Raw genomic sequence first — 15,353 nt, forward strand, 5'->3', positions numbered from 1 at the left:
AAGCCTCTTCCTAGGAGGAGGACCGTGGACTTGAAGGCCACGATTCACCTCGTGGTTCGAAGAGGGAGAGGGCATGTCATATTGAGGGCGACGATTCTCCATCAGAGGAGGAACCAGATGAGGTGACCTTCGAAGATGAAGAGGAGGAGGAAGAAGAGGCGAACAAGACACTGAAAGCGATGCCCATCGAACCGGTAAAACTTATTAGCACCGGTGATCACCTCCACTTTGTCGAGAACACTCCAACCATTATGGCAAGTTGTGGCTTTCGCCGCTGCACTATCCATGAACCGTTGGAGGATTCACAATAGGAGAAGCCCAAGGCACACGGGAAAGTTCATCGTGGGAGTTGGCATTATCGTCAACCCATGAAGAAAAGTTTCTCGCAGATTCCAACTACGCCTTGATCCTCATCCACGCTCGATCCAAGATCATGTCCGCCAACTTGAGAAACATGCTAATAGTTCAAAAATTCAATGTGACCTTTGATTTTTCTCATTTTGAGGGGTCACCATCCTTTGTTTTCACCTAGTAGCGTTGGATTTAAAATAAACTCCACATAAATTTTAGTGCCCTTAATTGTTTTGGTGCTAGCCACCAAAAATGATAGGGGGCTCTAGAAGCACGTTTTACTTATGCCAATATAAATAGCAGGCAGGGTCGTGACACCTATTTAACAGCGCCCTTTGACTTGTATTCGACCACTTAACGCCTTACATATGAAACAAGCGCGACCCATCGACTAGCGCAAAATGGATAAACTTGCGCTAGCACCGTCAAAAAAACCACCTTTGTCGCAGCCGCCATGCTTGCGCACCAAGCCACATGAGAGCGCTTGAAGCCACCACTACGCCTCGACCGTCGGGGGCAGCCTGACAGTCCCTACAGTGTGGGACTATCTAGCAACCATTTGGAACGATCAATACATGGGCCCACCGGCGGCCTCAGGCGCCACGCTTCGCTCAATGAACGGAGGTGGTGAAGCTAGAATTATAAGGAGAGATACTACCTTCGTCTAGGTGAATAAGTCATTCGCGTAGTTTTAGGTCATCGATTTGATGAATTAAATATGTGTTATATATCATGAAAAGTATATCACTAGATTTGTACACGGATGTAGTTTTTAAATATATATATTTTGTTACATATAATACATATTTAGATAGTTAAATCGTCAACCTAGAACTACGCGAACGACTTATTCACCAAGACGGAGGTAGTAAATGTTTTCATGTAACAAGGAAAACTGCACGGCAAATTAGTACTTTTTGGGGGACCAAACGCGAAATGCCTCCTCCCCGCAGACAGGAAAGGCAGAAAAGCGCGAGCAATACAGGGGCGCAGGGGCCGCCTGGAACTCGCTCTCCACATCATTTGGCTGCAGCACCTCACCTCGTCTCTACCCCTCGATCTCCGTCGCCGTCTTCCCCCATTCTCCCAGGACCGACCATCCTCACCTCCCGATCTACCCCGCCGACGCCGCCGAGATCCTCGTTCCATGGTGTCGTGACGGCGGCGGCGCTCATGGACCCCAAGTCCCCCGACGACCGCCCGGAGGCGGCGGCGCCACAGCCGCTAGAGTGGCGGTTCGCGCAGGTCTTCGGCGAGCGCGGTGCCGGCGAGGACGTGCAGGAAGGTAAGGCGGCCGCAGCTCCCGTGCTTTCCCTACTCGTGTGGCGCCTCGCGAGATCTACCCAGTTTCGCTGGTGGGGGTTTGACGCCGCCGCGACCCCTGAAGGCCGCGCATTTCACTCAAGGGATGCGGGGATCTCCTAGATTCGGGCGGTGGCGCCCTTTGCCAATCGAGGCTGAGGCTTCGCCGTGATTTGGGTTCCAAGCGTTGTACTTCTTGCATCGTGTTTCTCGGCGATCTAGTACGGTTCGTGGCTAAATGTCCAACAATTTATTACGGGCGGTCGGGTGTTTAGCTAAACCTCGTCGCGTGCGGGAATCAGTCACATCATGCAGTAGGCCTTGCTGCTTGGATGTGCCTCTCGTAGGATTGATTCTTGTTGCAGGGAGGCTTTGGACGTGGTAGCTGGTAATGTTGTTAGGCATCGTTGCCTCCATGCCGGTGAGTCGAGTTGACGGTAGGAAACTAGGAATGCTTGGTGGATTTGCTTAGGGTATTTATTGGCGCTTTACAGCATGGCATGTGGGTGGCGTGTTCAAAGTCCAAAACTTTTTGTGTGATGAACTGATGACATGTGGGGATCGTGGGTGCGCTATTGTTTTCTAGGCCCTGGGATGTCTGCACAATAAATTTACGAGCTTTGGCAGATGAACTGGGCGCAAACGATGTGTACTGGATGCTTCTGAGCCGTGAGTGAGTGTGGTGTCCTTTTGTGACTAAGCCATACCATAATATCTTCAGCCTTTGGCATCGGGGTACGCAGGGTTCATAAGCAGGTCTAGTTTGTACAGCATAAAGAATGTTACAGCTTCTACCTTTTTATGCCTTTTGCGGAACAGCGAGGTATATCTTTTTATGCCTTTTGTAACAGATCATACATAGGCCCTATGTTGCCATTTGTAGGGTTGTTAAAAATTGACCATACTGGTATCCCAAATTGTACCTATATTTTCAAGATATAGACACGACACACAATTTCAGTCTTTGACATGCATTCCTTTGAGGTCAATGTTGCAGTCGTTCAGTTCAGTTTGGTACATCTTGCTCTAATTTTAGCCATAGTTTTCCATGAGCAGCCTTACATCACTATCACGACCTAAGGCCGCGCTTGGTTTGTCGTTTCTCCACCGAATTCATTTTACACCTGTAACCACTTCCATCCGTATTAAACTGGGTACCCATAAAAACTGGACGGAAAGAAAACGGAGCGTGGGAGGTGTGTGTATTATTTTTCCAGGTGGAGGCACAAAATGGCCCTTTTTTCTGGATCTAAACAACCAACCAAGCGGGTGTTTCCGAGAAGCACGTATTCATTTTCCGCCTGGATGTTTTACACCCGTAATCATCCATGAAACGATGAACCAAGCGTGGCCTAAGGATCTGTAGACAACCCGTTTGTACGTAATATGACGCAGTTCTGATATTCTGGTTAATTGTTACCAAAACAAGCTCTCGCTCCACTTTTCAACGAATTGCTACCACAAAACTAGAAGTCCTACAAAATCCAGCCCTGTTGATCTAACCCAGTTACCCGGTACATGTTTAACATGTTTCCAATACCTGCTATTAAGGAGCTCTTTTTGTAGAATACACTCCAATTCTTTGCAGTGATGGAGAAATTGATCACTTGCCAAAAGATAACCAAGCATAATTTTTTCCCAGCAGCATCCATGATGTTTGGTTCCTTTATAGGAATGTTCAAAACACATAAACTTGTTTGGATGCTTAGTCCTAGATTTACCATCTGTGTATAGAGTTAACATATGGTAATTCATCTCTTCAATCTGAATTGTCTGATACATGTGGTTCCGTTCATTTTACTAGACGGTTGTGTCAATTGACTTTAATATGATTTTCTTGGTTTACTGTAGTCTGCCAAGTCATATTTATATTTTTACTAAATTTGTTGTTTCAGTTGACATCATTTCTGCAATTGAGTTTGACAAATCTGGTGATCATCTTGCCACTGGAGATAGGGGTGGACGCGTAGTTTTGTTTGAAAGAACTGATGCCAGGGGTGTAAGTACCGCACCATCCAAGTATTGTTGCTTTCTTGCTTAAATCTATTGTGCCCATAAACTAAAGCTATATATGCAGAATGCCAGTCGGACAGAGCTTGAGAGACAAGATTATTCGGTGCCCAGGCATCCTGAGTTCCGCTATAAAACTGAATTTCAGAGTCATGAACCTGAGGTATGCTACTTTGGGTCCTTGGCCGTAAATTACCATGTTCTATATGTCTCCAGCATCTTAGGTCCCATGCAGTTTGGAGTTTTTTTTACAAGGAAATATCCAATCTGACTGCATGTTTTCATTTTGTGTTATATCTCTGGAGATCTTGTGCCCCAGAGAGACTGGAGTTAAAAGTTTGTGACAGAACTTGGATGAAATCATACCATGTCTGCATAATGTGTTTCCCCCACTTTGTACGGTAGACATAGGAAATTGTCATCATACACATTTAGAATGTGTGCAGTCCTTTTATGTTTTGATGTCCAGTACACATTTTGTAGTACACATTTTGTAAAGTATTTCTTAGTTTTAGTTGCAGAATAAGCTTGCCAGCAGAAAAGCAACATAAATCATTTATACTGCTATTGCATGTTATCTTCTAAATGAAACTATTGCTTAGTAATATCCTTGAAATGTGATTTTTCCTGATCTTATATGTAATTTATGTAGTTCGATTACCTAAAGAGTTTGGAAATAGAGGAAAAAATCAACAAGATCAAGTGGGGCCAAACAGCCAACAATGCTCTCTTTATCTTGTCTACAAATGACAAAACAATCAAGTACTGGAAGGTATGTATAAATCAAGTACTGATCATCAGAAGCTTGCTCGATTTATTTCTTCTGGTCATGAGATTTTTCCTTCACTAGTGTTTCTCTAGCCATGTCATGCTTGGAAGATGTATCCATTGCTTAATGTACTCCCTCCGTCCCATAATATAAGATGTTATTACATCGGATATGTGAGTATATTGGATGTAATAATGTCTTATATTATGGGACGGAGGGAGTACCAAATACTGTTGGGCACCTTAGGGTGGATTTACAGTAAGCCTATTTTTTCCATTTATGCTGGCTTGTTTGATCAAGATAAATATTGTTTTATACTTATGATTGTTTACAAATACAAATGAGGTATTCAATTTCTTCTTTACACTGTTAATAATTCTCAATCCCATCGCTTGCCTTTTTGTATAGAGTTCATTGGTACTTGTCAAACCAGTAACCGTGTACATGCAATGCATGTTAATATTAGGCAATGTTTTTTCTGAGTGAATATTAGGCAATATATTAATTGCCTCAGACACTAATATTGGCAAGATCTTAATTGTACGTTGATATTAGGTAGTATATAATCAATTAGTTGACGCTGATGTTGATATTAGGTATACTATTAATCAGGGGAGGGTGCTAAACACATTTAGTGCTAAACACCGGGTCAACGTAGACCATTGGATAGACGTGGTTGACCGTGTGAGATATGTTGGATCTCCGCAACTCGCTCCCTTTATATTGGTATAGATGTCTGGGCAATCAATTCGACATGTATTACTGCTTTGTTATATCTGCAGCCGCACGACAAGAAACTGAATACAAATGAAGTATTCAATTTCTTCTTTACATTGTTAATAATTCTCAATACCATTGCTTGCCTTTTTATATAAAAAGTTCATTCGCACTTGCCAAATACAAGGGCAGTCGGTGTGATATTGGTGCCTTACTGCTTTGTCATATATCTGCAGGTGCAAGACAAAAAAGTGAAACGAATTTCAGTAATGAATTTGGATACTTCCCAGAGTGCAGACAATGGGACAACTTCTAGTTCGAGTACCAGTAGCTCTAGAGGTCTTCCTAATGGAGGATCCTCAGAAAAGTCATACAATTGTGCAAACAACGATCTGCCATTCCCTCCTGGGGGATATGCTTCATTGCGTTTGCCTGTGGTAGTTGTACTTAACCCACTTTATCCAACATCTGTAGTTATGTACATTCAGCAGTAATGCATGCATTTAAAATAAGTACAGTATCTTTTTTCATGATAAGACACCTGTAAGCTTTCTGGCAAATTGTATGTAAGTTGCAATTAACAAATCTGTAAGTTTCATTTACTTCGTTTGCAGGTTACAGGCCAAGAGTTAAACCCTGTTGCTAGATGCCGGCGTGTATATGCACACGCCCATGATTACCATATCAATTCCATTTCAAATAATAGGTTAGCTTCCTGTTGAGTTATAGATGTCTGGTCAAATTGTAAGATTTTGTAACTTGTTTTACTTGCTCTTGACTTTACATTGCTTACATATCCCCTTCACTTGGTCTTATTATTTTGTTACCCTTTCTATTTTCTGTCTCTTTTCTCTGTTTAATGTGGAAACTACTCCCACCGTATTTCTCATATTCTTTCCCAATTTAGAAAGCTGCCTAAGCTTTCTCTATGTTATCGAGCGAGAGTTTATTGTTCTCATGACTATTGTGTACACACAAATTATACTCTTTCATGGTGCTTTAACCTTTATTTATCATTGTTTTCTTATGAGTTGACCACCGGCCTCTTAGTATTGTTGCACAGTTTCATTTCATAGATGTTCACCATGTTGTGCTTTAGTTTTCCTTCTGAAGTTCTGGCTAGTATATTGTGTCATGTTTTTCCTTCATCTCCATGTCCTCTACAAGTTGTTCTGTCATCTTACAGAGTAATCCATACTTGGCCATTAGGGCATGATTATTGATGCCTGGGTCGCTTGTTATTTTTACATTATGTAGGTAATGTTGTCGCATACTAGGCCTAGGGAGAGGCTGTCGCCCCTGTGAGGCAAGATAGAACTATTCTTCTAATTCTTGCTCGCTTTATTCCTTGTAGGGGTTCCTCTTTTTGTAGAGGCCTAACAATCTAATCTAAGTAACAAATCATGGACATTATCTCTAATTGGCTTATGGCTCAAGCTAAAAGACATATCCCTAATTTAAAGATAAATTTCCGAACTGAGAGATCATGGGGACCCTTTCCCTAACTTGGTGCTCGGCAGGCCATGTACGACGTACATAACAAATGCACACTCTGTCTTGTTGTCAAATATTAGTTTAACAGAGCAGCAGAAGTAAGATATAAGTTATGTTTTGCCTAAGAGATCACTACCTTTCTGTTTCGTGCATTTCTTGAGAAATTGTGATATGGCCTACTAGCTCCATCCTGGTTTATTGGCCCCCTTTGTAATTTGTGTCAAATTTTGACCAAAGATATAACTGACAAAATGTTAATGCATGCCAACAAAAATTATATCCTTGGATTCGTATTTGAACATAGTTTTCAGTGATATAATTTTTGGTGACATGCATGAACATTTTGTTAGTTGAATCTATGGTCAAAATTTGACATGAAATTCAATGGGGACCGATAAACCAGGACGGAGGTAGTAAAAGGTTATCATGATTTAACCCTAAGAAACATGCCATTTTTATAGCATATAAACTTGTCCTGTGGCAACACTGGCCATCACTTTGGGTAATGCGTACTATCTGGCATGTAATCCAGAAGTCTGAGAAGTTGATACTGCTAGATACATGATATATAAGCTGTTTATACCTGTTTGTATTACCCCTTATTGTGAAGGGTTTCCTTCAGATGTGCCATGTGCATGTACTCTATGTATTGGTGTCTACAGACACAATCAAAGGATGTTCATATGGTAAAATATGTTATGGTTAACAGGGGGCCACTATATTTAAATTCCGTTTGCCCTTTGGATGACTTGATATGATTGGCTTTCTGCAACTAATATATTTATATGCCTTGGTTGATTTATGAATGACACAATGCACGTGCATTATGCTGATATCTTGTTCTCATGTTGTTTTGCTTCAAGTGATGGCGAGACATTCATATCAGCAGATGATCTGCGAATTAATCTGTGGAATTTGGAAATCAACAGTCAGAGCTTTAACATTGTTGATGTGAAGCCTGCAAACATGGAGGATCTAACTGGTAAGCTTGCCAGTCCAATAAGAACTATTTGGTTAATTTATATGTTAAGCATGCAGTGTTATCTAACTGGTGGACGAAATATAATTCTCTATTAGCGGGGTAAGATGCGTAAATATAAACATGATCAGGTAATTTTACCTTTTGTTTAAATCACAGACCTTTTTACCTTGCAAGCGTTGCCGCGCTGCAGGAGTTACCTTCTATGCAGGGCCTCCAAGTTTTCTTCATAGTCCCTTTTCCTTTCCAAAAAATAAAATAAATCATCTGTATGGCCTATTGTTGGAACTTGGATCAACAAGCATGCATTGTGGATAAGGAAGATGGGATGAAAGGCAATTCCTATGCTTTCACCTACCAAATTCTTGATGATTTGTCACTCTGTAGCTATATGTTGGCATCCTAGCTAGCAATTCCTTGTGATTAATAGTCTGCAGCTTTCATGTGATTTCTAGAAATACAGATCACAGTAGTTTTTGCTGTATAGGAAACCACAAGTAAATAAAAAACAAAGTGGTCTGCATCAGCTGTTGCTGCTCAGATACAAAGCTATCTTATCTTGAATTTGTGATTTCCCAATATTTTCTCTTGGTTCATAGTGCAATACCTTTGGTCTTTGTTGTTAATTTTAAATATCCGTATGTGATTATTTTTTAATGTCTGATATGATTCCTGTCACGTCAGTTATTTATTCCTCTTCCTTTTCCCTGTGGTAATATGCATCACTTGTTATATTTCTGTGAAATTTCAGAGGTGATTACATGTGCGGAGTTCCATCCAACTCACTGTAATACACTAGCCTATAGTAGCTCAAAGGGCGCTATCAGGCTTATTGACCTGCGGCAATCAGCACTGTGTGACAACCATTCTAAACTGTTAGTAATCACCCCTTGCACTTCCTGATGTAACAGTTATCCTTGTTTAGAGGGCAATTCTCAATAGAGTTTGAAGGATTACAAACATTTCGAGTTGAATTATTCAATTAAACTTTGCACAAACTATTTTCTAATTCATTGGTACCATCTTGTACAGATTTGAGGAGCATGAAGCACCTGGATCAAAATCCTTTTTTACGGAGATAATTGCATCCGTTTCAGATATAAAGTTTGCAAGGGATGGACGGCATATTCTTAGTCGTGATTATATGACTCTCAAGGTTTGTAACTGATCTATCTACGATCTACTCATTGAGTCTTTCTGGCCTTTTGCTCTCGTGTAAATTGAATGCAAAAGTTGTCTGAAGAAATCAAACTATTGATTTGATATTAATATCTTGTTGACGTGTTCATCTTGCACTGGTCTTTGAGGCATACTGCTTTCATTCTTTATGTTATGGATAAGCTGCATTAAATTGATGGTTGTCTGCATCAACTATTATTCCGTTTCTAAGTAACTTTAAAATACAGGGTTAGAACATTTTCTTTGGACTTTGTATAAGTAAACAATAGCTTATTGTAAAGTTCCGATTTTCACTCTGACTGGCTAGTAACATGGAAATCTGAAATCTTCTTGGTAAATTTTGTATGTCATGCTGTTGATTCCAACATTTCTGCATGATATATTGAAGTAAATGAATATTGGAATTTCTGGGTTGTGGATCCTTTTGTTTTCAGTTTGCTTTCTTAGATAAAAAGTGATTTGCTGCTTGTATCTTTAGTTCAATATCCTTTTTTTCCCTTCAGTTATGGGATCTCAACATGGATTCAGGCCCAGTAGCAACTTTCCAAGTTCATGAACATTTAAGGCCTAAGGTGAATTTTTTCATCCGAATGATAGCAAAGTAGCAACGTCAAGACCTTTTATGTTCTAATGATGTGTTGATCTCATCTGTTGTAGCTTTGCGATCTATATGAAAACGATTCAATCTTTGACAAATTTGAATGTTGTTTGAGTGGGGATGGTCATCGTCTTGCTACTGGCTCTTACAGGTATTATCATTATGAGCTATAAAAGGTGGTAGCCATTGTTGAATTTGTAACTCATGTATGCTAACTTGTACTCTTCTTGTTGTGCTATACTGTAGTAATTTATTCCGTGTTTTTGGTTGTACTTCTGGAAATACCGAGGCAACCACTTTAGAAGCAAGCAGAAACCCTATGAGGTATGCCATATCTTCTGATTTATTTATTTATTTATGTTTATATTGTTATGAACGGTTAGACTGTACTTGGACATGGGCTAGTCCAATTTGTGCATAATTCATAAGCACCTTGCATCCGACATAATTCTATGCTTCACTTAGTTCAATATGCCACTGCCTATTCTCCTGCTATTCTGGAGCTACCTAGATTTCTTCTATATGTTTCATTTATGATCCGCATGCCAAGTTGGTGGGATTACCAAATACTCGACATAGGTGAACAGTGACCAATTAGTAGTAGGTATAAACACAACAATGTTCACCGACCCACACTCCTAACATAAATTATGTTTTCTAAACCTGGCTAATTATTTCTTCGTTTGTTGGGATTGAAAACCGTATAGGCGTCAGGTTGCTAATCCAACAAGGCCTACAAGAACGCTGACCTCTTTGACCCGTGCTGTGAGGAGAGGTAAGTGTCTCTTGTATCATAGATTTGATTATTTCTGTCACATAGGTAGAGTAGATTGACCTACTTCTCCTTGTGCAAATGTTGCACAGGGGGTGAAAATGCAGGAGCCGATGGCAATGGGAATTCTAATGACTTCTCAACAAAGTTACTCCATCTTGCGTGGCACCCAACTGAGAATTCCATTGCGTGTGCTGCTGGGAATAGCTTGTACATGTATTATGCATAGGGAATGTGCTAGAGAAGATTCACTGTTTTTGGTTTGTTCAATGTGAAAGCTTGGGCCTTGCACATGCAACCAGGGAAATGGTGCAGGACATTGTCGTCAATTCCGTGATTGGGGTCGAAAGAGGCGGTTGGCACCCACGGGATGGATATCCTTCAACTCCAAGCATAGCAGACTATTTCCTTCTGATTCTTTAGTAAATGTGAAACACAAATTCTAATCGCACCAAAGTTTTTGGGTCCCAAGATATGATTGTAGCTGCATGTGTAGCCAAAACACCAGCAGTTGGAGGACAGAGCAGAAGATAGCAAGGCTGATTCTAATTTCACTTGGTCACAGGAAATATCTGCTTACGGTGGATGTAAGAAATTTGCTTCTCTTCAAATGTAATGTAATGTCGCCTAGCCAGGGTTAACCATCTGCTGTCACCAACGGTGAAACATCTGTGGACATAAATTATGACTTGTAGTTCTCCCCCCTTGTTCTATTTGTTGGTGGTCCAAACTTACAATAAGTTTGCAGGTGTGACTCAACTCCTGCTGCATGTGATCGGCTGTGACCTAAGTTGTATATGCTACATTTTGCCATGCAAAACTCACAACTAATGATATGAATTCTTGAGTATTCATGTCTGGCTTGTGCAATATATATGCATTTTTGCAATCCTCTTTAGATTATGCATCAATTTTATTACAGTGTAATGCCAGGACACTCTGATTAGCTCCTTGCCAGAAGAATATTTGATTTTTTTCTCTAGGTACACACTTCGCTTGATTCGTAGTATTGGAATTCTTATATAGTACTGACCTAAACGTTCTTATATACTCCCTCCGGACCCAACTTTGTATTAACTTCATACTAAAGTTAGTACAAAGTTGAGTCATCTATTTTGGAACGGAGGAAATATAAGCTTACAGAGGGAGTAATTTTTTTTCACCATGTTTTTTCTCTTTATGTATGTTGTTTATTCAGTTTTGCTAAAACACATCTAGATGTGTCCTAAGTGTTGCACATCTAAGTCATATACCATTAATTTTACATGAAGATTCGTGTAGACATTTTCTTTTGCCTTTTTTCTTTTTCTTTGTAGTGTGATTTGGTCGTTTAGATGTGCAATAACTAGGGCAAACCCTTGTTTATTTATAGGATTGGAATCTTTAGGATGTTTTTCCTGAGGATAGTGACACACTGTGTTTTGGAGTAAATTGCCATCCACTGAGATTTGTTCCACAATATATATGCATAATTTAGAGATTTTGGTGGAGGGAGGCACAAGTGGAAGTCTCGGCAATATGCATAATTTGGGGATTTTGGTGGAGGCATGTTTCCGGTATTCAACCGGATGGGCTTGGCGATGTTCAGCCAAATGGGCGTATCACTGCTGGCCCAGCCGAGTGATCCTTTGGAGAGAGGACTCGGGTCGTCAGACCTTGTTGCCCTTCAACTTGTTGCTTCAACTTGTTGCGTCTAAGAGCATCTTCAACAGCCGTGCGCTAAAAAATTGTTTACAACATTGTAGTCGTGAGTTTTTGCACGGCGAAGAGCACTTGCTTCAGCAGCCATTACAAAGTATAGCGCACGCGAGCAGCTCCAGCAGCCGCTGCAAAAAAACTGCGAGCGCGCTCTAGCACAAACAACATATGCACTTCAAACACAACCAACACAAACAAAATAAATCAACAATAAATAATTTTATTATTACAACTCAAACAAATAGTTTATCTAGCAATACAACAAATAGTTCAACAATACAACATCAAACATACAAATCATGATGCTCTTTGTCGGTCATTCTATGCCCACCATTTCTCGATGAGATCCTTCTAAAGATCATCATGCGTTTCGGCACGTTGAATGACATGATAGGAGGCAGCAAATCGGGCCACCCCCGCAACCCTCCGCCGCACACGCATGGGATGTCCCAAGAGCTCATACTGAGAGTAGTATAAATCTTGGCCACTCTCATTCTCGATGATCATGTTGTGCATGATCACACAAGCGTGCATATTGTACCAAAACATCTTTTGATCCTAAAATCTAGCCAGTCCTCTCACAATGGCAAACTGGGCTTGCAAAATCCCAAAAGCTCTCTCCACATCTTTCCTAGCCGTCGCCTGAGCATTGTGGAAATCAAGATTTTTCTTACCTTTCGGTTTTTTCAACGGCTTCACAATGTTTGCCACTTTGGGTAGATGCCATCCGCAAGATAGTAGCCATAGTTGTATGTATGGCCATTTGCTACAAACTGCACCGGTGGCAGTTCATCATTAGCAATCTTGTTCATGAGTGGTGACCGGTTAACAACGTTGATATCATTCAAAGATCCAGGCATTTCAAAAAAAGCATGCCAAATCCAAGTCTCTTGATCGGCACCGCTTCAAGGATTATAGTGAAACCCTTTTTTTGGCCGTGGAATTGGCCATGCCATGCCTTAGGACAGTTCTTCCAACTCCAATACATGCAATCTATTGAGCCAAGCATACCTGGGAACCAGAGAGCTTTGTTCATCTCCAAAAGCCTTGCGCCGTCTTCAGCATTGGGAGATTTCAAATACCCCTGGCCAAACACTTGCACAATTTTGATTGCGAAGCGCTTGACACACATGATGGCTTGACTCTCACCCATGGCCAAGTGGTCACCAACTAGATCAGCCGGAATACCGTATGCCAACATACGCAAAGCGGCTGTCACTACCTTTTGAAAGGTGCTATGCCCGAGCTCTCCGGCGGCATTCCTCCTTTGCTGAAAAAACCGATCATGGCTCGCCAGTTTCTCTGCAATGCGCCTGAACAACTCGGTGCTCATCCTAAACCGGCGCCGGAAGTACGACTTGGGATACACGGAATTATCCACAAAATAGTGCCTCATCAATCTCTTGTCGGCTCTCTCCAAATTTTCTGCCGACCCATAACTGAACCACCGTGCTTCGGTTTTTTGTTGATGTGCATAGCTAGGATCATTGCAAGATCCCCGTCCTCTTCAATATCAAATTCTTCTTCGGAAGAATCATATGACGAACTCATCTACAATGTTCAATTTAAACTAGGCTATAAAAACTACAAACAACATGCACCAAATCCATGTAAAAAATGTGAAGTTGAAGCAATACATACCTTGCAAGTGTTTTGTCGAACACCTTGTGGGCGCCGAGCGGCAGTGGGCGGCCGGGCGCTCTTCGTCGGAGGAATGGCGCGCGCGAGGGGCGGCGGCGACTGGAGGGAGACGAAGGAAGCAGCGGCGGCGCGGGCATAGCCGGAATGGTCGCCGGAAGAAATGGGGTGGTGCGAGCGGCGGCGCCAGCGCTGGGTCGGGGTACGTGGAAGTTGCGAGCGGGCGCTCCAGTGTGCAGCGCGCTGGAGAGGGCGCAGCAAATAAACGACGCGTGATGGGGTTTCGGACCGCGCGCTGAACTGTTTATGCCACGCGCGCGGTTTTTGCGCCTCCGCTGGAGCTCCCGGAGCAGTTGTGCGCGCGTAAAAAGCCTAAAATTTCCAGCGTGGCGCTTATATAGCGCGGCTGTTGGAGATGCTCAAATTCGACAGATGGCCCTACTCCCGGGGATCCCACCGTCACACCCGAACCTCTGGTATAATTCCTATGTTTTTCTATGTATAAATACTCCCGATGTGATGCAATTTCCTGTAGGTTTACAATCATGTACTTTCTTCATCCCGAATTACTTATCTTAAATTGACACGAATAGAGGTAATATGATTCAATAGAATGACACTCTAATTTTGCATTTTTCTTATTTTTCTTTTCTTTTTTGGGAATCCTAGAATCCGATGAATCAAAGAATCCAAGAAGCCTTCAGAATTTTATTACTCTCCCTCCGTATTATAATACTCTCTATGTGAAGAAATATAAAAGCATTGAGATAACTACTAGTAGTTTAGTAGTTTTTTTTCAAGCACACGCAAGAGCATTGCGCGCTTTTTCATTTAAGGAAGAAGAGAGGTCATTTACAGAGTAATTACATGCGCCTGGGAATGCAGTCCACACATCAAGGCTGTTACAAGCTATGTTACATCTCGCGCCAGCCCACCTAGTTTGGCTCTAATCCACATTTGAAACTCGCTTTGGATATTGCTAACTACCACATGCGGCATGAGAGCACTTTTCTCAAAAAACCTCCTGTTACGCTCAAGCCAGATGAATCGGAGCACAAGACAGACCATGATGTTAACTTTGCGACAACTTCTACTGGAAACCGCATTGCTTAGCGCTGGCCACCACTCCTTGATAGTGTCGGTTGGGGTTGGTGTTCTTCTATGCAAGCGCCATGGGAGTAGAATGTTATACCAAACTTCCCTGGCAAAGGAGCAACCGAGCAGCATGTGATTCAGGTTCTCATCCTCTTGTGAACAAAGCATGCAGTAGTCCGGGTGCTCAAGCTGCCGCCTTGCAAGGCGATCTGTAGTCCAAAGCCGATCATGGAGGGCCAGCCAGACAAAGATCTTTGTTTCTAAAGATGCCCATGATGTCCACAGCTCCGCAGCACCAGGAAGAAACTCACGGCCTAAGAAGAAGAGGTGATAAGCACTACTTGCTGAATATAATCCATCTGTCGTTTGCCTCCATCTGAATGAGTCTGGCTGCTCCGACAAGCTCTGTCCGGTGATAAGAGGCCAGATTTTTAGGACGTCCGCAATGGCATGAATGTCGAGGTTCCAGCGCAGGTCATTGATCCACGCCCCATTTGGCAGACAGTCTGCAACAAATCTCTGCAGGGCGACAGGCCGAACAAACTTCAGCAGGGACGGGGCGAGCCGCTGAAGACTAGCACCGTTAATCCACGGGTCTGTCCAAAATCTGATGTTGTTGCCATTCCCAAACAAGCAATGTAATCCAGCACTGAAAACGCTGGCAACCTCAGCAGGCAGTTTAATGCCAAGACCTTGCGACGGCTTCTCGTCAGCAACCTTCTCGAACCAGCGCCATTTGAGAAGCAGGGCC

General features: G+C 42.1%; 1 protein-coding gene across 3 annotated transcripts; it reads left to right on the top strand.

The window, feature by feature from the left end:
* The first annotated feature begins 1,287 nt into the window (after positions 1-1,287).
* LOC123144474 (serine/threonine protein phosphatase 2A 55 kDa regulatory subunit B beta isoform) lies at positions 1,288-11,025 on the top strand. Of its 3 annotated transcripts, none has more exons than XM_044563629.1 (14): positions 1,288-1,636; positions 3,549-3,652; positions 3,731-3,826; positions 4,316-4,435; positions 5,386-5,589; positions 5,764-5,855; positions 7,507-7,625; positions 8,374-8,497; positions 8,655-8,778; positions 9,305-9,373; positions 9,459-9,550; positions 9,646-9,723; positions 10,107-10,174; positions 10,264-11,025. In XM_044563629.1, the coding sequence occupies exons 1-14, from the start codon at positions 1,288-1,290 to the stop codon at positions 10,398-10,400; spliced, it is 1,776 nt and encodes a 591-aa protein (XP_044419564.1). In that variant the 3' UTR covers positions 10,401-11,025. The 3 variants fall into 3 exon arrangements, with proteins under 3 accessions (XP_044419564.1, XP_044419567.1, XP_044419566.1); XM_044563632.1 differs by having other exon boundaries at positions 10,279-11,025; XM_044563631.1 differs by having other exon boundaries at positions 5,386-5,586.
* Positions 11,026-15,353: the final 4,328 nt, after the last annotated feature.

Source organism: Triticum aestivum, chromosome 6D (genome assembly GCF_018294505.1).
Source record: "Triticum aestivum cultivar Chinese Spring chromosome 6D, IWGSC CS RefSeq v2.1, whole genome shotgun sequence".
NCBI classification, from domain to species: domain Eukaryota; kingdom Viridiplantae; phylum Streptophyta; class Magnoliopsida; order Poales; family Poaceae; genus Triticum; species Triticum aestivum.